General features: G+C 43.4%; 1 protein-coding gene across 14 annotated transcripts in view; it reads right to left on the reverse strand.

The window, feature by feature from the left end:
* The window catches only part of TNRC6B (trinucleotide repeat containing adaptor 6B), a 261,883-nt gene that overhangs the window by 15,987 nt on the left and 221,302 nt on the right, over window positions 1-24,594 (reverse strand). For 13 of the 14 annotated variants that reach the window (XM_045083814.1, XM_045083818.1, XM_045083812.1 and 10 more), the window contains 9 exons: window positions 15,973-16,104; window positions 15,604-15,699; window positions 15,243-15,432; window positions 8,454-8,591; window positions 6,109-6,285; window positions 4,310-4,456; window positions 3,951-4,046; window positions 1,222-1,446; window positions 479-549 (listed from right to left, as the gene is read on the reverse strand). In XM_045083814.1, the coding sequence (XP_044939749.1) occupies window positions 479-549; window positions 1,222-1,446; window positions 3,951-4,046; window positions 4,310-4,456; window positions 6,109-6,285; window positions 8,454-8,591; window positions 15,243-15,432; window positions 15,604-15,699; window positions 15,973-16,104 (1,272 nt within the window). The remainder of the gene's footprint in view (window positions 1-478; window positions 550-1,221; window positions 1,447-3,950; window positions 4,047-4,309; window positions 4,457-6,108; window positions 6,286-8,453; window positions 8,592-15,242; window positions 15,433-15,603; window positions 15,700-15,972; window positions 16,105-24,594) is intronic. The other variant, XM_045083823.1, reaches the window with a different exon arrangement.

The following is a 24,594-nucleotide window of genomic DNA, read 5'->3' on the forward strand; positions in this document are numbered from 1 at the left end:
GAGTGTTCAACATAATACTCCTGCAAATATGTCAGTTATCAAGCAAACAAGGTGACAGAGTGGCTTGGAGCAAATGAAACCCATCACTGTAAAAACAACCCAGAGGGCATGTTCTGAAGAGAGCAAATTAGTAATGCCATCTACAAAGAAGAGAGTAACAGACGGAAAACTGAAAGCACTCATGTGGCATTCACACTAGGAAACTGACAGATTTCCTCTACTGCCGAGAGGGATGGTTAATTATTTATGAAGCATAAAAATGGGAAGATATTGAGTCTTAAGCCTTGCTGGGCCTACACTCCCCATTTAGGAGAAGGCTTCAAGCCCTTGGGTTCGCAGACCCACTCCTGTGCGCTGGACCTCTCTGTAGTGACCAGGAAATTAATAAGCTTTCTTATCTGCCGACATCCCACACCTGAGTTTCCCTTTCTTAATGCAATCAAGTCCTGTCTCGAAAATCACAAGGAAACATGATTACCTGTGGAGTGAGATTGTGAAGAACCAGCCAGTAACTGGGACGGACTGAACCACCATCACTCCAGGTAGAGGCTGAAGCAACCAGAAAAACAATTAGGAAGAGCAATAAAAAAAGTCAGGAAGCCACGTGTGAGAAACACTTTCACACAGCCCACATACTACTTCTCTCCTGTTCTCCGCGGGTGTCTCTTTTCGACCGCCCTCTGACCCCCTCCACCCTGTCACTGAATGGCCAGCTCTCTTCTCCTACACCTCCTACACCTACGCACTCGTGTACCTCACTGGTAAGACAACGTTTTCCTCCTAATGTTCTCCCTCTGCTGCTCATCATTTTTGCTTCAACAGTCCCTTGAGAGTTCTCGGATCCCTCTGCCCTAGACTGACTGCTACCTTCCACTCAAGAGATACTCTCTCCTCTACCAGACTTCCTGTCTTCTGAAGATTTCATTCAATGTTGTTTTGTGTTAACATGAACCCCTTGTGGGATGCCTGGGTGGCTCAGTTGGTTAAGCAGCTGCCTTCGGCTCAGGTCATGATCCCAGCGTCCTGGGATCGAGTCCCACATCGGGCTCCTTGCTCAGCAGGGAGCCTGCTTCTCCTCTGCCTCTGCCTGCCATTCTGTCTGCCTGTGCTCGCTCTCTCCCCCTCTCTTTCTCTGATAAATAAATAAAAAATCTTAAAAAAAAAAAAAAAAAAAAAAAAAAAAAACATGAACCCCTTGTGTTTTTGGCGGATCCTTCTCACCCGAGGCAAGCCGCGAGTCCTGTGTCCCCCACCCCCTGACTGATCGGGGTGCTGTGCTGCTCCAGGGAGATGACGGTTTGGGGTTGGTCAGACCGGGAGGTGGGCGGGGCAGCGGTGTAGTGTTCCTTGAGGAAATATGGTTTTTCCACATCTTGTTGGAGAGATGAGTGGGGTTGTGTCCTATGGGATCAGGGGACCATGTTGATTTGTAATCAGGGAACTTTGCTATAAAGAAGAGAAAATCAAGGAAGGAATAAGGTTAGGACCGGTCACTTTTGTTAATATACGTAAAATTTGTGTATATTCATAAAATTCTAAAAATAGTTAAAAAAACATTTTGAGAGTAGCATTGCAAAGTAACATTGCCCCTTGAGCTTACTAAATATAAAAATGTCAATGATTATTACTCTGAATTGACAACATATAAACTGAAGATTTAATAAGATAACTAATTCTCTACTACTTTCTTGGTCAAACAGAACATGAAAGGGAAGATTAACTGAAGGGAAGTATTCCTAGAACCATGAGTCTTACGGATACAGTAGAATGTGAACCCTAGTAAAACTATTCTATAAATAGTCATTGACTGAATGAAAAGTAATTAGAAATTTGTACTTTTCTTGATCCAGATTATTAGCTATCAACATTCAAACAAAATTTTTTTTGCAAGTTTTTTTTAAAGTAATCTCTACACCCAATATGGAGCTCGAACTTACAACCCTGAGATCAAGAGTCACATTCTCTACTGACTGAGCCAGCCAGGCGCCCCAACATTCAAAAAACAATCAACAAATATTTGGCAAGGGCTTAAGATGCTTAAAGGCACTTAATCAATGCTGTGGGTAATACAGTTATTCTCAAGAGTTCACCGGGGAAGACATAACAGAAAAATAAGAGAATTGGTAACCTCAGGCATCATCACACATGTTCAATACATAGAGAAGACACAGCTTGGCCATCACGTAAGGGTTTGCAAAGATAGGTCTGGAAGGATTTACATAAATGGTTGGGCTCAGAGAGACAGGAGAATATAGACCAATGTCCAATCTGAACTCTATCTGTACCAAGTATGTTTTCCTCCAGTTCTGGCTAAACAATATTTCACAGGAGCAGATATAGGAGGCCGGAAAGGTGGGCAGGGGCCGATGAGGATACTACTAGATTGAGCACATAGTATTTCAACTTGGCCCTCATCTTGGGTGACAGCAAGTAGAGTGGAGCAGAAGATATGGATGGGAGATGGGGATGCAGACTACACCCCCTGGGAAACACCCAAGACAGTTACTGAATGCAAAGACTTCGTTAGGAAAAGATAATGGGGGGGTGCAGAAAAGTATACACTCAGTTTAAATATGTCGGGGCGCCTGGGTGGCTCAGTGGGTTAAAGCCTCTGCCTTCAGCTCAGGTAACGATCCCAGGATCCTGGGATCGAGCCCCGCATTGGGCTCTCTGCTTAGCAGGGAGCCTGCTTCTTCCTCTCTCTGCCTGCCTCTCTGCCTACTTGTGATCTGTCAAATAAATAAATAAAATCTTAAAAAAAAAAAAAATCTGAGGTGATTCTTGGGTCATCTCTCAGGTGAATGTCCAACTGTAGACAAAAAGATAAAAACAGTTCAACTGAATGAAGACAACGGGCAGTTACTGGAATAAAAGAGTTGGGTTGAAAAGTGAGTTTTTATGTGTAAAGAAGTCCCACGAAAGTATAATTCAGGGTGGTCAGAAACCTGGATTGCTGAGTTGTGCCCTTACACACTCACTCAGACCTGAGGCAAACTATCAGCTCTTTGAGTCTGAGTTTCTTCATCGATAAAATGGGGAGAAGGCCAGGACCTGCTCCCAGTATTTGATGAAGGTAAGATAAGGACTCATGCTGACGGCTCAGCCTGGTCTCCAGGAGCAGTCAATACGTGACAGGCAATTGTGACCCTGTCGATGTGACACAGAGGTGAAAAGAAAAAGAAGATAATCTGTAAAGCCATTCACCTACAGTGTCTTAGAAAGTAGTTAAGGATTTGTTCCATTTGCTTTTGCTTGGACAGAACAGAAGCCTTAATGACTTTAATGGCTTGAGGTCTAACTTTTCCAAGACCAAGGTGCCAATTAGAAATAATCTCTCTACCAATCTATGAGGCAGTGTGTTAAATGAGTGACTTCAAAGGCTTTATTGTATCCATTAAGTTGTCATTCCCTATCATCTTAAAAAAAAAAAAAAAGTAACACACATACACATAAGGAATTCAACAAATGTTGTTGGTAGAATTAATTGAAGGTCTCTTTTTTTTCCCCTTGGCCATTTGCCTGTAGCCTTTGTCCATAAGTGGAAGGATTTTTTTTTTTTTTTTTTTTTTTTTTTTTTTAGAAAAGCAAGCCATAATTGGCTGCCTAAGAAATAATAACCTGGATTTCCCCGGCCCTTCCCATGGCCATGATTCCTTCTGGTTCAAGAAAAGCACTTGTGGCACCAAATTTAACCTCTGCCCTCCCACAAGGCTCCCTGCAATTATGTCACCATCTGCCCTGCCCTAAATCTGTGTGTCTCATCCTATCTCTGTGCCACAGGAAGCCCCTTGAGAACACGGCCAACAGAAGAGGTCTGCCTCCATTTTGGCTGACTTAGCCAGTTAGCTTATGTTGAAGTCGTCCTTAAGAAATAAGTGCCACTTCCTTTGTCAAGGGGAACCTGACGAGAAAGTGCTAGCCAAAGGGAAACAAAGAGGTCATACTTGTACCTGAAGTGCTATGAACGTTGGTAAAGGAGTTGTCAGAGGCACTGTAGGGCCAGGCACCAGGTGAAGGCAGCGAGGTGTTGAGGGAAGAATTAGACCCTTTGGGTGACACGGGAAGAATGAGATGAAAATACTGCAGACAGACGTCAGTATAACCAGTGAAACCTTAAGTACTGTATTTAGCCTTTGATGGAAGATTAAAATGTATCTAAAAATGTATCCAAAAAACCCCTGAAAAGCTACATATTTTTATGTTTTCTGATTAAATTATTAGATTATTAGCAAGTACAAATGAAAACATAGATTGACAGATACGAAATGTTGGATATTGAATAAACACAAAGGATGCCTCACTCGTTTACCTGTGGTGTTATCCCGCAGAAGTTGGTGGTCAGTATCTACAATGGGAGATGTGGCTGTACCCCCCAGCACACTTCCTGGGGTGACATAGGGGTCAGATTCAGGGTCAATGTTTTGGATACCTTTCCACGGCACTCCTGGTTGGAATTCTGAAAGAAGGAGAACAAATATTAGAGGTAGGAGGTTGTTCAAAAAAATGATAAAAATCTAGTTTCTTTTTTAAATTTTATTTTTAAGGAATTTCTACGCCCAGTGTGGGGCTCAGACTCACAACCCCGAGATCAAATCCTATGTTCCTCTGACTGAGCCAGTCAGATACCCCTCAAGTTAGTTTTTGATATAAGACATAGATCTGTGAAAAGTAGAATACTCAATCTATTTTAGTTCAGACTTTTAACATAAAATTAAAGATAAAAAATTCAGCCCGGGGGCACCTGGGTGGCTCAGTAGGTTAAGTCTCTGCCTTTGGCTCGGGTCATGATCTCGGGGTCCTGGGATCGAGCCCTGCATTGGGCTCTCTGCTCGGCCGGGAGCCTGCTTCCCCCGCCCCTTTGCCTGCCTCTCTGCCTACTTGTGATCTCTGTCTGTCGAATAAATAAAAATCTTAAAACAAAACACAAAACACTCAGCCCGAACAAGTACTGTGCCAGAACCTCTATGTCATCAAGCACGCTGACTTTTTCGCTCTCTGTGGCTTTGAACCAGAGCTCATCAGTGCCTGGTCCAGGTGGCCGCTCCTCCTGCTCCCAGGAAGTTCGGGCCTGAGGGCAGCAAAGTCAGGAGTAAGTAACCCGGTGCTCAGAAAAACTGTCCAGGCATCCAGAACAAGAACTGGGAGAAAATCTGGGTTGGAGAGGAGTGACTTCTCCCATTTATCTCACCGAAAATTGGCTCAGATACACAAAAGAAAACACAACGCAAGCGACCACCGTGACGTGGAACAGCCAGGGACAAACAGCAGGAATGAGCTGGCTTATCACGAGAAAGCCTAGAATACGTGGACGACGTGTCTGCAATTTTTTTTTTATCAGTTAATTTAAATCCTACTCAAAGCCATGGGATAGGATTTACAAGCTTTTGTTTTCCCAATCATGATGGAGAGATAGAGCATTACACGCAAACAATATACATTATACGAGCTTCAATGGGAGGAAACGAAATGGATTCCTATTACAAACACGGCCATACAGGAAGAGGTTTAGAGAGAGACACACGGATTTTTTATTTTTGCTTAACTAAATTTGAAAAATTTTTACAATGAAAATATTGTATCAAAATAAAAAGAGAGGAAAAAAGTAACTCTCACGGCAGCATTATTGCATACCTGGGACCTAACTGGTAATACTTGCTTCATGAATAAACAAGTCAATTACAAGGACATTTCAGAAGATCCCATGTTACAAGGCATCCTACCCACGGAGGAATGCCACAGTGCCAGTGCTCCCACATCACCTTCTCTGATCTCCAAATTCCACTCCTCTGACCTCCTATAGCTCGACCGTGCCTCTGCAGTGTTCATCACAGTTACCTGCCTTGTGGGGGACCAGCGTCTATACCTCACCTTCCTGACTGAACTCGAAGGAGCAGAGGAGACCCCATCTACTGTGAATGTCCTATCTTTCCCATAGCACCATGCCTGGCTCTTATCAGACAGTAATTACGAAATGAAAAAATAAAGTAAGTGCCTTAATAACTGGCAAAAGCAATCTGCCCAGAACCCAAGATTAAGAATTAAAAACAAACGATACACCAGGAAAAAAACAAAACAAAACAAAACAAAAAAACATGGCCTGGACAGTACCTGGAGGCCAACTGGCATTGCTGGATTTACTTCCGATTTTATTTGTTGGTGGAGATTTGGCAGGTAACCAGCTATCACCAGCAGGACCCGTATGGCCACCCAGTGTGTCACTCGGGATGATATCAAACTGGTTGTATGGTGACCCTCCTCGAGTCTTACCAGGGGCCACGATAGCGCCTGAGAGGAGAGAGGAAATTCATTCATACCCAGAAAGGATTCTTATGAACATAACTTGTCAAGTCTCTTATTCAGCAGAGAACAGTATTCTGATGTTTATGCAGTTAGAAGGGAAAAACAAAGAGGTGCTGGAACGAGAGGTCACCCTGGCGAGCCAGTATCCAATTCACAAGCAGATGAGTAGAAACAATCCATTTCACCTTCCTGAGCCTCCTGGGGTCTCACTGAAGCACACAGCACTTTTCTCATCCTCGAATCTTCCTTTCAGTTTTAAAATTCCATGGTTTAAGAAATTAACAAAACTTTCATCAACGATGAATCATATCATTCTCCCCAGTTTCCATACTGATGACTCAAGAATGAGAAATGGGGAAAAACACTACACAATCCGTGGTACACAGGATATGTTCTCATGACACTTGTACGGATGCCTCCCCCCAGCCTCTGCCACCGCCCCAGGTTCTTCCGTGCTTGTCAGACCTCAAGTAGCTGGAAGAAGCAGATATACAGAGGGAGCCCACTGGAGAGAACAGCATCTGCGATTGCTTTGAATTCCAAAGCCATGAGATGAAGTCCCGCCTTAGGTCTCTCCAGCACGTGAGCAGGGAACCCTGCAGCTCTGCAGCCCATGGCCCCCCACACAAAGCAGAACTAATCCTTTTGTAACTTTCTTCCTGAGAGATTTCGGCAGTTCTGTCTGTGCCCCTTTTATGCATTTCTGATGCTACGAGGCAGGAAGAACATTGAAATCTCAAAAGTTCTCTTAATCTAACAAAAAAAAGGATCTTCACCTTCAATAAAACTTTGGGCCTCTGTGAGATACTACCCTATTTCTTTCTCAAATGAATTTTACATGCTGCATTGTGTCACCTGATCTCCCCTCAGGATGCTGTTTATAAACAGATAAAATTATTTCCAGCATGATGTATTAAAATATTTGTGTAAATATTGATTAAAATAATTTGCCTGCGTTGGCCCAGTAGGAGCATTATCAAAACCACCTCCACGCTCTGCTAAGACATCCCCTGCATTTCTGGAGCCGCTGACAGAAATCTGACTCAAGGGCACATCACACTGAAGTTGTAGGAAATGAAGAGCTCAATTACCGTGGCGAAGGCTGAGGACATGGGGAGCACTGTATCTACAAGCTCTGAGAAGGCAAGTAGATGTTTAAACTTCTAGCTATCCTCTCACATGACATTTCGTGTTTATTATCATGCACCAATCATGTCTTTGGGGACAAGGGGACCTGACGAATCACCAGCCTAAAGAAGCAGGATAAGCGCCCAAAGCTACAAATGCTGGGCCTGAATTATTCAGTCTAGAGATAGGTGTTAGAATTTCAGTAAATCATTCTTGATTTCGTGGCATGAAATCAAATGAAAGCACACAGGGAGAGCAAGGAGGAGCTCCATGTGGCCAGTTTACTGTCTCTCGGATTGACACGTTCAAGAGTGGTTGATAAAGGAACCCTGGAAGTTTTCAGACCTGAGGCGCTCAGGTCTGCCAGGGAACTGCGGCCGGACCAGCCCAACACCCGGTTATACCTGGTTCTCAGGGCTACAGCTGAGTCCACGTGAATTACTGTCACAGAGAAGCATTTACAGAGAATGATGGAAATGAAGAGCCCACGGTTCACAACCAAAGCCCGTGATGTCCCTCAGCTGCTGTCTTGTGGACACTAATTCATTACGAACAAGAAAGCTTTGTGAACCGTTCAAATTTCATGTTATCTATCTATCTATCTATCTATCTATCTGTTATCTATCTTTTGGAGACTAAAGGGTTCGAGTAATCAACATGATATTTGTTGTGATCTCTTATACCTTCAAAAAAGAAAAAAAAAAGGGGTTCTGTTCTCTCAGCCCAAATATTAGGGTCTCATCCTAATGGGTTCTCGACTTCACTGCTACTGTCCTCAATCCCATTACAGGTGGGAAATTCTGCTTCCCTTGATTACCGCTAGCATTTTAAGTTTCTTATAATTTGAAATATACACAATCCCAACCTGCCTCTCACAGGTGATCATAGGATTTGGAGGAAAAAAATCAAGAGATCAAGAAAAAGCTAAAGATTTATGCTTTAAAATAATTTTACAGGACGTGATGTAACATTAAGGCCCAGGAAGGCTGTACAGCTCCAACTCATAAGGCTTTGCTTGCTCTTACCATTTTTGTGCATATTGGCTTCCTGTGTGGCTACAGAGGGCAGTCCCTCCATCATGGAGGTCCATTGTTTAAAGCGAGACTCTGTTCCAGCCTCCTTCCCACCAACCATGCCATAGTCCATGCCGCCAGAGCTGAAGCCTAAAACAGAGAACCACATTTTACATCTTCCTATATATTTCTAGTATCAGCAACCAAGAGATCTGAGATAGAACCAACTTCATTTGTCATTTAAAGACTCATTCACAAAAAGTTTCTTCACTCAGAGATTTTGATTCAAAATTAATTGGCCCTTGCTTGCTCAAGAAAGCAATGGCTCTTTGTGCAGGTATGAAACTGTGCAGGACTCCCCAACACTCACTCCTTCAGCTAACGCCTGAGCCAGGCAGAATGCTGGGGCCAGGAATTCGCCAACTCAAAGTGCCATCTCCACACATCAAACTAATATGACAGAACAATAGCCATGAGGGTGAGGGTGTGTGGCTGAAGAAAGGCTTTGCAGAAGAAGGGATATTTGATTTAGGGCCAATGGCAGGTATGCAGCTAAGTCAAGGACACCAAGCAGAAAGCTTTAATTGATGACAATCTGGTACATTTAGGGAATGAGGAGTTCAGTGTGACTCTAGTGCTGGGCTAACCATGGCTGAAGTGAGGCAGGGTGACAGGAGATGAGGGGGGAATGAGAGTCATGTTCTGTAGGTTCTTTATGTTTTAGGCCAAGGACTTTGGGCCTTTTTCTCCTAAGACAGGAGATAAAGACATTTTTTAACAAGTGAGAGAAAGAGAAAACTAAGTTTGTATTTTAGGGAGCGCCCGGCTGGTTCCGTTGGAAAAGCAAGTGACTCTTAATCTCAGGGTCATGAGTTTGAGCCCCACATTGGGTGGAGATGACTAAAAATACGTAAACTTAAAAAAAAGTTCGTATTTTAGAAAAAGTGTAAGAATGGGGCACACGGAGATCAAGGCAGATACAGGAGATCAATTTGTAAGACATCTTTATGCAGTGACAAGACCCCAGAGCTCGAACAGGCAATGAAGGAGAGGTTCAGAGGTTACTCTGCAACGAACCCCAGGTAAGCCTCAGGTGTCAAGGCTTTTAGCACGAGCATAGGTGGGTCATGACTTCCTGCTGCACCGGGCGGAACAGGGGAGAATGAGCATGAGAGGCTTGCTGACAGGGTCTCCCAGGCCCCACCACCCACTGTAGATCAGAATGTCAACATAAAGAGCAAAATAAAGTACTAAAATACACAAACGAAACAGAGGAGGGGAAGAGCAATGAACAGCCAGAGGGAGACTGAGGAGGGACCGCAGTGAGCACAGAACAGCCATCGCAAGGGGGGTGAGCAGGGGTCCCGTCACGCGAAAGCTCAGGCGGCTACAGGAGCCAAACCCCATCTGCTGGTTCTGGAGAAGATGTGCCACGGCAGCCAGGCCACGCTTCTCGCTGTACCCACTTGACCCTCCAACCATGTGTGGTGCCTCACTGGCTCTGAGATTCTACTGATTATCCAAATCCCATGAGGGCCCAGGTCACGTTTTTTCCCCGTGCTTCTGAGTTGTCAGAGTCAGTTTTATAAATGCATAATAAATCCAGTTCAAATCATTCCTAAAGCCTTGACCTATATTTAAAATGTTGCTATTAATATAAAGAACACTGCTTCGCACTGTTTGTAAGCAACTTTACTAGTCCATGTGATTACTTGGAGCATGGGGGCGGGGAGCAGAAATTCTTGGCATAAGCTGGAAATACTTCAAATTAACTGATTTTTTTTTTTTAAAGAAGAGTTTAAGGTATTTTCTGTTTTCCTATGTAGCTGAAATGAAATGAGACTGGAGGATAGCAGGGCTGAAAGCAATAAAGCCCTTCTCTGACGGAAGCTTTAATGGCCTAAGTGGGTTGCTCCTTGGGCAAGGAACGCCTCTACCTTTGACAGAGAAAACCAACGCCAAGTGCCTGGATTCCAGCTATTTGAAAGCTTGGTTCCAACCATGGAGGAAGAGCTTTTGGGAATAACCCTGGATTATATGGTGAAGACTAGAAAGAACCTGACGATTAGTAAGAAGATAAAGAACCATTCCTTACATATTTCTTTTCTTTTTTTGTTTTTTAAAGATTCCATTCATTTATTTGACAAAGAGAGAGAGTGCACAGGCAGGGGTAATGGCAGAGGGAGAGGGAGAAGCAGCCCCCCCGCCCCCACACTGAGCAGGGAGCCCGACGTCAGACTCAACCCCAGGACCCCAGGTTCATGACCTGAGCTAATGGCAGACACTTAACCAACTGAGTCACCCAGGCGCCCCCACATTACTTTTTCTTTAGAGTTGCTCTGAAATGTCTTTAGAACTCACTGTGAATTATAATTATTTAATTTCAGCTGCTTAGAGTCCTTTTGTGACACATGAAGTGTAGAAAATTATGAAGAGTTATACATCTCGAGGGGATGAGGGGACAGTTTGAGCAGTTCCATCTGAACCTTAAGCGAGGTTGGCATCTTTCTGGTTAGAAACTTGGGAATCAAACATCATCAAAGCAAGGCAGCATCCTAACTAAGGAACAAGGTTTGGGAAGGAAACATCCAGAGGACTGTGCGGAGAGCAGGAGATAAAACTGCCCTGAAAGGTTTAACCTCTGAACCCAATACCGGGAGAGGAAGAATCAGCGCAGGCTGCACATGGTTCTGGATCTTTCTTCGATGCCCCAGAGTAATGGGCAAGACTCACAACCTCTACGCCCTTTGTGAGGCACCACATCTCCAAGCCCAGCAACGTCCAGACCTTTCTGTCCTTGCTACTTCATCAAAACCACACTCCTCGGTCCACCAAGCGGCCTCCCAGTAACCCTCTGGCTCACCAGCACAGAACCTGAGCTCCCGTCCGACAGTCCTTCAGTTCAGGTCAGCGCACCCCCACAGAAAGCCTCATTTGTGCCAGGCTCTGTGAGGAGCTGAGGGACAAACAGGAATAAGACATGCCTCTTGCTCTCTCAGGGGATCGTGTCTCCAGTACCTCCTTTTTACCTATCTTGTCGTTCCTACAGATCCAACCCTTGGCCCCCCTTATCCATCCTGGCCAGAATTACCTTCTCTGCCACACACACTGCTTCACTGACTCCTCATCATTACCATTTGGCTCAGCTGCCACCTCCTTGAGGAAACTTGGATTTCCTCTTTCACACTCTTTGTCTATGTTAGTTCTTTCTTTCCCGCTTTTCCTCTTATTATAGATTATAAAAGGTTTATTATAGATTAAAAAACAAATCTGTGCTTTTATAATAATAAAAATACACTGTAAAAGAAACAAACCACCCATAGTTGCTCTTTTAACACAAATATATATTTTTTTAAGTAGTCTCTACCCAACATGGGGCTCAAACTTACAACCCTGAGTTCAAGAATTGCATGCTCAAACAACTGAGCCAGCCAGGTGCCCCCAAATTTTGATTAATTTTATTGGAAGTATGTTTTTCCCTTTTAAGTAGGTTCCACATTCGGCACGGGGCTAGAACTCACAACCCTGAGACCAAGACCTGAGCTGAGCTAAGAGTCAGACATCCAATAAACAGGAGAAGTAAAATTTTATTGGAAGTATGTTTTTTTCCCTTTTAAGTAGGTTCCACATTCAGCACGGGGCTTGAACTCACAACCCTGAGACCAAGACCTGAGCTGAGCTAAGAGTCAGACATCCAATAAACAGGAGAAGTAAAATTTTTTTTTTTTTTTTTTTTTTTTTTTTTTTTTAGGAGAAGTAAAATTTTATTGGAAGTATGTTTTTTTCCCTTTTAAGTAGGTTCCACATTCAGCACGGGGCTTGAACTCACAACCCTGAGACCAAGACCTGAGCTGAGCTAAGAGTCAGACATCCAACTGCCTGAGCCACCCAGGGGCCCTAGGACATTTTCTAATAAGACGAGGGACTTTACTTCTTGATTAGTTCAGATACCTATACATGAGAGATGAGAGGGAGTTCACACTATTCCTCCTTTTTAAATTCTGAGAGACAAAAAGCACCAAGAAATCTTATATATAAGTACACAGCTGTTCAAACACGTTAGGATAGGTCACCAACCCGACAACTCAGTTAGGTATATTTTCAATTCTGCTAAAAGCAGAGAATGAGAAACCATTTTTTTTTTTTTAATAAAAACAATCAGTCAAGGATCAGTTAAAGAATCATTAAACTCATTCAACTTTTTAATTTTGAGAAAATATACCAAAAGAGGCTTTTTTTAAGGACTTACTAAGAGGCTTTTAACTGTTCGTGCCTCTCTTTCACCCAGAGGTGTCTTTTTTAGTTTAATACTCAATAGTAGGAAAAGTGAAATAGTATTCATTTTACTACATCTTTGTTATACACTTTTTGAAAAAAAATTTAACCTCTCTGTATGCAGTACGTATATTCTCATCAAAATCTTAAAGCTATAGATTTAGTTATTCAAAATAGGCAGCCAAATTAGATTTACTTTCAATCCCAAAACCTATTTTTCAATTCAAATAAATGTCATAATATTAAGGAATTAAGGACATTTTTAACTGTGAAATAAATTGCAAAGTATACTTTATAAAGTAGATTGTAAGTAGTCAGATCACAATATGATAAAGACCTAATAAAATTTATCTACTGTTTCATAAATGACCAAATGGAAATAAATCAGTAAGTCAGTATGTTTTTCTCCTTACTTAATTTGGATTATAATGCATAGTTAAATTTAAGTTATTTTGAAACAAAAGTATGATTAAAAAAATGCCTTTTCTTCAGTAAATGTAATATGTTTGTATGTATATAAAACTCTGATCCTTCAGCCATAGGGAAAAAAAAGCCTAAATAAAAGCACATAAGAAGTCCATTCACAGGTTTTATCTGATAAATTGTGAAAAAATGTGTACTTAAGAGTATCTGTATCACTAACCTATGTTGCTCAAGTTGTTGGAAGATACTTTTCTTAGCACCTAAGACATGGCCCTAGGGCATGAGACTGATGAGCTCAAAAGAACTGTGCATTTCAACATGTGGAAAAGCTGCCCAGGACTTCCAGATGTCCACTTTGCTTTGTACGACTAGACCCTACTCTGGGAACCACATACTCTTTGCCAAAAGGGGATGCAGTAAGCAAAGCTACCTTGCTTTATTATCATATACGGCATCTAAATTCACAAGAACTGGACACATACCAAAATACCCAGGTTCTTATTTCATTTCATCCTTAACAGAAAATGTTGTAAGAAGGTGAAGCCTTGAGGTGCCTGGGTGGCTCAGTAGGTTAAGCCTCTGCCTTTGGTTCAGGTCATGATCCCAGCGTCCTGGGATCAAGGCTGGCATCAGGCTCTCTGCTCAGCGGAGAGCCTGTTTCCTCCTTTCTCTCTGTCTGCCTCTCTACTTGTGATCTCTCTCTGTCAAATAAATAAATAAAATCTTTAAAAAAAAAAAAAAAAAGGGAAGGTGAAGCCTGGAAACACAGAGTTAATGACACCTTCCTTAGTCATCATGGGAGGCTTCCCCCTTGCTTAGCACCCTGGATTTCTACACCCAAGATGGGCAGGCCTTAGTAAGACAGGAGCTGGTGGAGAGTTTGCTCTTCTTTTACGTCAAGTGGAAGAAAGGTTATTTTGAATTTAAGTCAGTTCTCAATCAGACCATTTTAAAGAAACAATGCCATTGGTGGATCTGGAAATTAATTCCCTTAAAACTATCCAGGATCAGGATCAAAGCATCCTTGGAAGTCCCTGCTCTTCTCCACACGTGGACACCCACCAGGCAGTGTGCACCCCACAGAAGTAGAGCAGAGAGCAGGGCTATGTGTCCAGAGTTGCTTTGTTTCCTAGGAGCCAAGGGTTTCAGGTCTCCCCGACTCTTATTTTTTGAGTTTGCACAGAACAGTGTTTTCCTTACCAAAATAAAACCTGAATCTTATCACTTTGAGGAAAAAACCCACTGTAGTGTGTGGTACCTTTTTAATTTTTACATTTTATTTTTAAGTCACTGTTGCCTCACGGACTGGATTCTGCTTACCACACGTTCCCCGGTTCTGAAAAAGCTACCGTTTGCCTGCCAACAAATTCTTGATGAATGTCAAAGGTATAACCTTACTTGAGCTAATTCTATTTAAATCAGATGAAATACTAATATCAGAAGAATTCTATCAGTTTGTCTCCCGAGCTTCATTTTCGTTTTCCATTTCTCCACAAGAAGGAACTTTTATCAGTAGAGCTAAACACCTCAGCCTGTACATATTCTAACAGATTATAACTTCAGATGCGTGTGGCACTCACAGCGCGAACAAACGTTTCAACTGGCTTTCAAAAATTCCTGGTGGCAGGGGCCCCTGGGTGGCTCAGTGGGTTAAGCCTCTGCCTTCAGCTCAGGTCATGATCCCAGAGTCCTGGGATCGAGCCCTGCATCGGGCTCCCTGCTCAGCAGAGAGCCTGGTTCTCTATCCCTCTGTCTGCCCCTCTGCTTACTTGTGCTCTCTCTCTGTCAAATAAATAAATAAAATCTTACAAAAAAAAAAAAAATTCCTGATGGCAGAAGAGCAGGTTGTCATTTGAAAATAGTAAAAGACTCCCTTGGACCCAGAGAAGTCGGAAGCACAGCTCTGAGATTTACTCATCGTGTGGTCAGCTTTCAGACGCCATCAGAACTCTCGACTATCGGCTGGAAGGCCAGGGTGAGAATCCTTCTCTCTCTCCTGTGGCTGATGCGCAAACAGGGGTTAAGGAGGACCAAGCTCCACCAGAGGCTCAGCGCGTGACTGGCGGATTTTGTTAAAAGTGATCTGCACTACTGACCACTTACCAGAACCATATCCAGGTATTGGCCCTTTGGTTTGAAGGTCTGGGAGCCCCACATTCAGAGCGTTGGGTACCATGTTGTCCAGATGTGGCTTGGGCCCAACGGGATGAGAGGGCGAGTGCTTCATGCCAGGTTGTCTCTGCTGCTGCTGCTGCTGCTGCTGCTGCTGGAGCGCACTCACCATCCGAGCCAGCTGGAGGCCAGGAGGCCAGAGCGAGGGGGAACCGGAGCGAAAACGGACACATGAGAAGCCAGCACCCTGACCCTCCCAGCAGAGACTGCAGGCGGCTGGTGCTGGGCTCTCAGGGGCCCGAGCTGCAGTGCTCACACAGAGCACTAGAGGGACCCTGCCAACCCCGCGTACCTGCTGCTCTTGCTGCTGGCGCACGGCTTGAGAAAGCTTCCTCTGGTTCTGTAGCAACTGCTGCTGCTGCTGCTGCTGCAGGAGAAGCTGACATGCCTACAAAACAGGGGAGGGGAGAGAGGAGCAAAGTTTCCTGAGCTTGACTTACTGAGACACCCTAGGGAGCTGTGCACCAAAGCACAGTGGCTGAATCAAGCATCTAGGAGGGAAGGACCACCCAGTTCCTGGTCTACTGGGCACATCTACCTCTAGCTGAGCTCATATGACCCTTAAACATGCATAAAACCAAGCAAATCAAAGTTAAGGGTGGGGGGAAGCAAATAGCCTTTTTTTTTTTTTTAAGCTATAGGAGGAAAACCTGCTACTCACCAACTGAAACTGGGGAATCTGTGGAAGCTGGCTCAGCATGGCAATTTGTTGAGGAGACAACTGGGGCCCCACATTGAAAAGACCTGGGTTCAGGCCACTGTTGGGAAACTGCTTGAGCATTGAGGCAGAAACCTGACAAGAAAAAAAAAGATGAATTTTTTTAGAACTTGCCACAATAAAACTTTTTTCCTGTAAGAAGGTCTTAATAGGTCTAAAACAAGTACCCATGGTTTCCTTGACAAGTATTTGTGGAAAATATTAAATGATCAGGAGAAATACACTAAAGTGTTAACAACGGTTATCTCTGAGTGGTGAGATAGTTAAGAGCTAATTTTAGGGGAAACTGGCTGGCTCAGTCGATGGAGTGTGCAACTCCTGATCTTGGGGGTTCTAAGTTCGAGCCCCACATTGGGGGTAGAGATTACCTAAAGATAAAGTCTTTTTATTTTGTTTTAAAATTTTTAAAAAATATTTTATTTATTTATTTGACAGACAGAGATCAGAAGTAGGCAGAGAGGCAGGCGAGAGAGAAGGCGGGGGGAGCAGGCTCCCTGCTGAGCAGAGAGCCCAATGTGGGGCTCGATCCCAGAATCCTGGGATCATGACTTGAGCCGAAGGCAGAGGCTTTGCCCAGGCACCCCTGCTTTTAAATTCTTTAAGGAGATTTTATTTATTCATCTGACAGACACAGAGCACAAGCAGAGGGAGTAGCAGGCTGAGGGAGAGGGAGAAGCAGACTCCCTGCTGAGCAGGGAGCCCAATGCAGGGCTTGACCCCAGGATCCCAGGATCATGACCTGAGCAGAAGGCAGATGCTTAACCGACTAAGCCACCCAGTCAGCCCAAGATAAAATTTTTTTTTTTTTTTAAAGAAAAAGAGCTTTTAAATTCTCTATTTAGGTTTTTCAATTTTTCTACAATAAAATTTATGAACTTACAATCAGGAAGACTTCGGCAAGACAAAAAGTTTTAATGACAATACGACTTTTACCTGAGAAATTGTTACTGGAAACGGAAACAAAGTATATCAAACTTCACAAAAGTAATAAATAAATGCCTAAAAGTATTTCTGTTATACACATAAGGAATATACATTAGCCTGTAGGTGGGAGACACTGGAGTTTCAGTTCATGACTTCTCACACCAAACACTGGGAGGCACAGAGAGGCAGAGTGGAGGAGCCTAACCGGTCAGATGACTCAACCTGCTCCTTCTCCATGGTCTTCAGGAGTGAGCTAGGCTGGGCTGCAGAACCTTCAGGGACAGAGAGAAGACTCCCTTGCACCTTCAGACTGCTGGTCTAAGACGTTTGCACGGAGCTGGAGTGAGTTACCCTGCACTTTCGTTCTCCGAACCTACTGAATCAGCTGGTGCCACAGAGAACAAAATGAACCTTCTGTGGTGGGGGGCGACACACTGGTCACGTGTTGGGGCTGCAGGCCAACTTCACGGGCTCCCATTGCTAACGTGTGTGACTGTTAGCCCTCTGAGCCTCATTTTCCTTATCTCCAAAATTAGAATAATAATATTAACTCTGGTGATTGAGGATGTTATGAGTTAATCCACATCAAAGGCTTAGAACTGCACTTCATAAATGCTTGTATCCTTCCACAGGGACGGCTCTCCAAATGTCGGGAGACGATTATAGCTCTCTCTGTCTCGTCTTCAGACCAAACACGAGGAATTCTTTCATGTGTATCTCATCCAATTTCTCAATGCACAGCCCAAGACAGAGAGAGTCATTTTCTAGAGCAGTCGAGTACTAAGTAGACCTGGCCATCACTAACCCTTGGGTTAAAAGCCAGACTTCTATTTAACAATGCCTGAGATCTCCGTTTCTATGATGATTGCACCCTAACTCCCAATCACACACTAAACTTACTGTCAATTAAAATCTGTAATATTTTTAGGTTTTGCTCTCCTATGTAATATTTAAGCAGGTTGAATTGTACTAATTTATGTTTTTGAACTTAGGATCTTATCTTTATGTACATGGCATATAGTAGATGCTTGATAAATACCTATTAAATAGGTATTTTATTTTTTTAAGACTTAATTTTCTTTTTTATTTGACAGACAGAGAGAGAGAGAGAGAGGAGGAAGTAGGGTCCCCGCAAAGCAGAGAGCCCGATGTGGGGCTCGATCCCAGGGTCCTGCGATCATGAACTTAGCTGAAGGCAGAGGCTTTAACCCACTGAGCCACCCAGGCACACCTGGGTTTTTTAGGAAGAGTTTTTGTTTTTGTTTGTGAGTGAGCGCAAGGAGGAGAGGGAGAGAATTTTTTTAAATGATTTTATTTATTTATTTGTCAGATATTGAGACAGATAAAGAGAGAGAAAGCACAAGCAGGGGAAGAAGAGGCAGAGGGAGAAGCAGGCTCCCCGCTGAGCAAGGAGCTCAATGTGGGGCTCAACTCTAGGACCCTGGAATCATGACCTGAGCTAAAGGCAGACTCTTAACCAACTGAGCCACCAAACATCCCACAGAGAGAATCGTAAGCAGGCTCCACACCTAGTGCAGGGGCTGACGTGGGGCTTGATCTCACAACCCTAAGATCATGACCTAGCCATCCAGGCGCACCAGATTTAAATTAAAAAAAAAAAAAAAAAGATTTTATTTATTTGACAGAGAGAGAGAGTGAGAGAGCACAAGCAGGGGGAGCAACAGAGGGAGAGGGAGAAGCAGGCTCCCTGCTCATCAGGGAGCCCCATGTGGGGCTCAATCCCAGGACTCTGGGATCATGACCTGAGCCAAAGGCAGACAGTTAACTGACTGAGCCACTCAGTTGCCTAAAAAATTTTTTTAATGTAATCTCTACAGTCAGTGTGGGGCTGGAACTCATAACCCTGAGATCAAGAGTTGGCACGCTTCACGTAGTAAGCCAGCCAGGTACCCCGTGAATATGATATTTTAACTTATTAACAGTCACTCCACCGAATTCTTTTCTAACCTATTATTTCACTTATTCCCAGTTTGCGTTTCCCTATCTGGTTGTTGGTGGGAATCTGGAATGTGATAGAGCTTAAGATAACCTATCAGCATGTCGTAAAAACTTCTTTCCAACTGAAAGTGATCGGGCTGGGAATAGTCAATCATTTACTAATCCACACAACTGTTTCAGCACTTAACTTACATTTATACATCTTATCTAAAACAAAGAGACAGCTTGTCAAATGGCTTGTCAAAATAAGGATTTTGACAACAACTCTATCATTCTTATAATCTGTGATTTTTTTAACCGATTAATAAAGAAAATCAGTTAAGACTTATTAGTAAATTTATGATTCTTGATTTCCTATCACAGATGCTCAAAAAGCTATATTTTTGATATCTAGTCTAGAATCTTGCCTAGAATTGGCACCAAGTTCATCAGTCTAAGTCACTTCCCTTACTGTTTCAAAAATTATTTAAAAAAATCCCCATTCTCCTCACTTCCTTGTTGGGGAAGGGGACTCACCTTCTCATCACACTCCAGGCATCCTGCCCTTTCTTGGTGGCAGTAAACCTACAGGGAAGGTGGCCCTCTTCCAGTTACTGCTGTCTAAGTTTGTAATTCAGGATTAGGAAGCTCACATACTCCAAGATCAGCTTTCCCAGTGGTAAAGGGGGTATTTTGGCCCCACATGCCTTCATCTTGTCTTAAAAATTCAGGATTTGTGCAAGAAAGAGGAGTTGTCATTATTAAACTCCCCTTGAAGATCCCCAGACTTCCTCCAAGATCACAGAAGGGCTCAGCAATTCTTTTCACAAATTCTTTCTCTGTTGTAGGATTTAATTTGTCTTAACCCTTTTGGTCGAACATCTTTGTTCTTAATGGAGAAGACAAAAGCGGTAAAAACTTTATTTTCACTTAATTTAACTTAATTTCTATTTAATCATTTAATACAAATACAAGTAGTCCAAAGCAGGGATTCTTTTCCCAGTCACCAGAACCGCACCAAACTGAACGCTGAAAGCTCTTTCAATATGCCTGCTGTTTTGCAATTCTGTTTATGTTGCAATTCCCCAACACACTCTTACACATATTCATCCCTGCTTGCTACCCTTACTTTCCATCTTTTGAAAATACCCCTTTAAAATCTGAGTCAGGGGCGCCTGGGTGGCTCAGAGGGTTAGGCCTCTGTCTTTGGCTCAGGTCATGATCTCAGGGTCCTGGGATCAAGCCCCGCATCGGGCTCTCGGTTCGGCGGGGAGTCTGCTTCCTCTTCTCTCTCTGCCTACCTGTGATCTCTCTCTCTGTGTCAAATAAATAGATAAAAATCTTAAAAAAATAAGATAAAATCAAATCAAATCTGAGTCATCAGAAAGCTCTCACCAGAGACCCACTGGGTCTTTCCACTGGGTCTTTCTTTAGCATAACGAGTTAAATTGGTACTTCTGAGTCCCCATCTCTACCAGTTTCAAGAATACCTGCCCACCTTTCCTTTCATACTTTCTAGTCTAGAAATATCTGAAGTCATGGTTCCTGTCCGGGCTCACCAACTCGTTTTCTTCCAAGATCTCAGCCACTTTCACTCAGCCTATCAATGCTGTCATTTTGGGATGTATTTTGGGTTAAAGTAACAGTTCTCCCAGCTGTTTCCTCTCTACTCTCTAAGAGATGCTGAGGGTTGCCAACCAATGGGAATGCTTGTTGGATTTTCTGTGTTAATAGCTGGAGGCCTAGCAATTGTGAGCTCAGCGTGTGCATCCACTCCTGTGCACTGTGCCTCCACACTGATTTTACAGCCAGCACGACGGGCTTAATATTTAAAAAAAAGAAAAAAAAAGTAAAAATTTCAATAATAACCTTTAAGCACTGATTGCAGGTTGAAATGGTAATGTAGCTATACTGGGTTAAATAATATATATATATGTTGAGGAGCCTGGATGGCTCAGTGGGTTAAGGCCTCTGCCTTCGGCTCAGGTCATGATCCTGGGGTCCTGGGATCGAGCCCTGTGTTGGGCTCGGTCCTCAGCAGGGAGCCTGCTTCTTCTCCCTCTCTCTGCCTGCCTCTCTGCCTACTTGTGATCTCTGTCAAATAAATAAATTAAAAAAAAAATCTTATAAAAGAAAGAATATATATATATATATATATATATATATAATTAAATGGAATTTTACCTGTTTCTTTTTATCTTATTAAATGTGGATACCAAAAACCTTATGTTACATTATGTGATTTGTGTTCTATTTCTATGGGACAGTGCTGCTCCCAGGCCATCAGCATTGTTTCTCATTTCCTTTTCGAAGGGAAAGGACTCTATGATTCATGGGAAATCTATTCTGCTTATTCTGTTTTCCAATCTGCCAACCTCTCAAAGAAGCAGCCATTGTCAGAACCTTCCTTTCTTCCCACTTCTCCGTTCAGTTTTAAAAGCTCTACTGAACAAATGAGCTAGTCTGCCGATCAACCCATTTCTCTTCAGTCTTGAGAATGTATGCCATGGTTTGCCAAGAGCCCATGCTTCCCACCCACCTCCAATATTCCTATCCCTTGAAATTAGCTAAAGAAACCACCATTCAAAGTAAAACATGCGTGTGATCCAGCAGTACCCTAGGAAACAAATTCGTCCTGGGAGACAAATACAGGAATATTCATAGCAGCACTGCTCGTAATAGCAGAAATCTGGAAACGACCCAAATGTCTACTGGTAGTGGAAGAGATAAATAACCGATGATATATTCATGTAACAGAGACTACATGAACCAAACTGCCCAGATCAACATGGGGAAATCTCAGAAGCACTGTCAAGTGAAAGAAGTCATAGAAGGCTACATACTGCATGTTTTTGTTACATAAAACGCAAAAAAAAGTCAAAGTCAAACTATACTGTTTAAAGATAGACAGATACGAAAAGAACTGTAAAAAAATGCTAACACAAGGTGTTTTATTCTTTTTTTTTTTTTAAGATTTTATTTATTTATTTGACAGATCACAAACAAGCAGAGAGGCAGACAGAGAGAGAGAGAGAGAGAGGGAAGCAGGCTCCCTGCTGGGCAAAGAGCCCAATGCAGGGCTCGATCCCAGGACCCTGAGACCATCCTGTCCTGGTCTCAGGTCGGATCTGAGCCGAAGGCAGAGGCCTTAACCCACCAGGCACCCCAAGGTGTTTTATTCTTTAAATTTAATTTGGAGGCCAGCAACTCCAATGTGCCATAAACTGACAGTCATAAAGACTAGAAAGGTTACCTTCAAGGACTTCCTGTCTAGCTTTGCCCAACTTTTCCCTTCCCCAGACTAAACACTGCCCTTCCCCGATGAATACAAAAGGACCAGAGAGAAGCACCACTAGGCTCCTGGCAAATGGCTGTTCATGCCTGGGATGCAGAGTAATTAAAGTGCAGGTTTGCACATTCCCGTAGCAGGGATTTAATTATTCTGGCTTAAAAGCCCTTCAATCTCCAGCTGGGCTGGAGAAAGGGAAGATCTAGTTGGAGTCAATATGGCATTTACCGAAGCACTGCAGGTGCAAAATGACAGCAATTTAAAGCAAGACAAGAGCCTGGTAGAATATGTTACTTTCAGAATATTTGAGTAACAGGAGGAAAGAGACAAGGTAGAAACCCAAGACCTGGAACACCTGCAGCAAATCTTAAAGGTGAATTTCAATGTCTCCTTTCCAGGTTCACATTACACATGGACTGCCCTGATAAGGCAGTTAAAATGGATGTAAAATTTGATATTATACATTAAAAAATTTCAGTGTTCATGTCTTTTGACCCATACATTTCATTCTGGGCAACTGAAGGTGGAAATAACATGGGCACAGATTGATGTATACGGCTGCATAAAAGATCCATGGATGGGACACCTGGGTGGCTCATTTGGTTGAACATCTGCCTTTGGCTCAGGTCATGACCTTGGGGTCCCGGGATCGAGTTCCACTGGGCTCCCTGCTCAGCAGAATGTCTGCTTCTCCCTTTCCCTCTATTCCTTCCCCCTGTTCCTATGCATGCTTTCTCTCCCTCTCAAACAAATAAATAAACAAATAAGATATTTTTAAAAAGAGATCTACGGATAAGGGTTTCTCTATTGCATTATTTTTAACAGTGAAAAATTAGAAACAATTTAATATCCAATAATAGGGATGAGAATGTTTCAGGAAATAAAAGTAAATCTACCCGATGGAACATTATGCCTTCTTTGTTACAAATGATCGATAGAAGACTATGTTGTAACAGGGAAAATACCAGGTATGACCCAAAGTTAACAGAAACCGCAGGATACAGTGACCACAAATGTCATTATGTGAAACCATGCCAGTATATGAACGGTATGAATAGGGGATTTTGTAAAAATAATCCCTGTCACTGCAGCTGGATCGGGGGTTCCTGGAAGAATTTTTTTTTCCGTTATCCAAACTTTCAGTGTGGTTATTATACTGTCTTTAAATAAATAAATAAATAGCTAAATAGCTACCCAACTGCTTTGTTTTTTAAGATATGGAAATGTGAGGAAAAAAACCTGAGGTTTCTACAGTTTAAGATTCTGCCCCCATTTATGCATCAAATAAATGTTAACCACATTTTGCTAAATGAATAAATCTCGAAAATGAGAACACAAATACTTCTCTACACAGAGCAGATCATAGGTCATACAGAGACTGGCAGCCTTAGGTCTCTCAGACTAAGTGAACTGTGCTTTCCCGAACAATTCCACTTCCTAATCATTCTGAAATGCATCTTCCCATGACTCGACATGTATTTACTCAAAATACATGCCCTGCGCAGTCGTGGATTTCAGGATCAGCAGTGAACAAAGGCAGATACAGACTCGGCCACTGTGAAGCTCGGCACACGCCTGCGGTTGGGGAGAGTGACCGTGGTGGGCTGTATGCTCCACAGACCAGCCTGGGAGAGCCTCTCTGGGAAGGCGCCTCGGCAGCAGAGATCTGAAGGAAGTATGGATGGAGCCCTGTGGCAATCTGCGAGAACAGCATTCCAGAACACACCTGGTGCCCTAGGGCACATTGACTAGACAGGCCAGAGCTAATGGGGAGGGAGAGTGGCAGGTGTCCGGGGTGGGGAGGTGACCATGAGCGCTGAAACCCACAGTAAAGAGCTGGCTTTGTACTCTCAGGGAGAGAGGGAGCCGGGAGAGGATAAAGTGGTAACATGATTTACCCTTAACTTCCCGTGATCCATCTAGAATGTTCATTCAGCAGCCACCGAGCAGGTGTAGCTATTTAAGTGTAAATCAATTAAAATTTCAGTTCTTCCACCCGTTGGTCACATTTCAAGGATTCAGGTGGTGGAGGGCCACCCTGAACCGCGTAGTTTTTGAGGATTACCAGAATGCTGGGTGGAGGCAGGCAGGGCGGGACCAATCAGGAGGCCACTTCTGGGAGGGAAACAGTGGTCACCTGCCATGGGTCCTGTTAGCAGAGGTGGTAGGAAACAGATTTGGGACAGAGCTCTGAAGGGGGATTTGTTGGTGGACTGAATGTGAGCTCAGGGGACTCTGCACCAGCTCCGAGAGCTGTGGCCTGAGCACCTGGAGGATGGGAGAGCCACAGACCTGGAGGGAGAGGATGTCTTAGAAGGGAGTATGGGGGGGCACCTGGGTGGCTCAGTGGGTTAAAGCCTCTGCCTTCAACTCAGGTCATGGTCCCAGGGTCCTGGGATTGAGCCCCGCATTGG

This window comes from Mustela putorius, unplaced genomic scaffold (assembly GCF_011764305.1).
Source record: "Mustela putorius furo isolate JIRA1106 unplaced genomic scaffold, ASM1176430v1.1 tig00000738_pilon_pilon_pilon, whole genome shotgun sequence".
Lineage (NCBI taxonomy): Eukaryota > Metazoa > Chordata > Mammalia > Carnivora > Mustelidae > Mustela > Mustela putorius.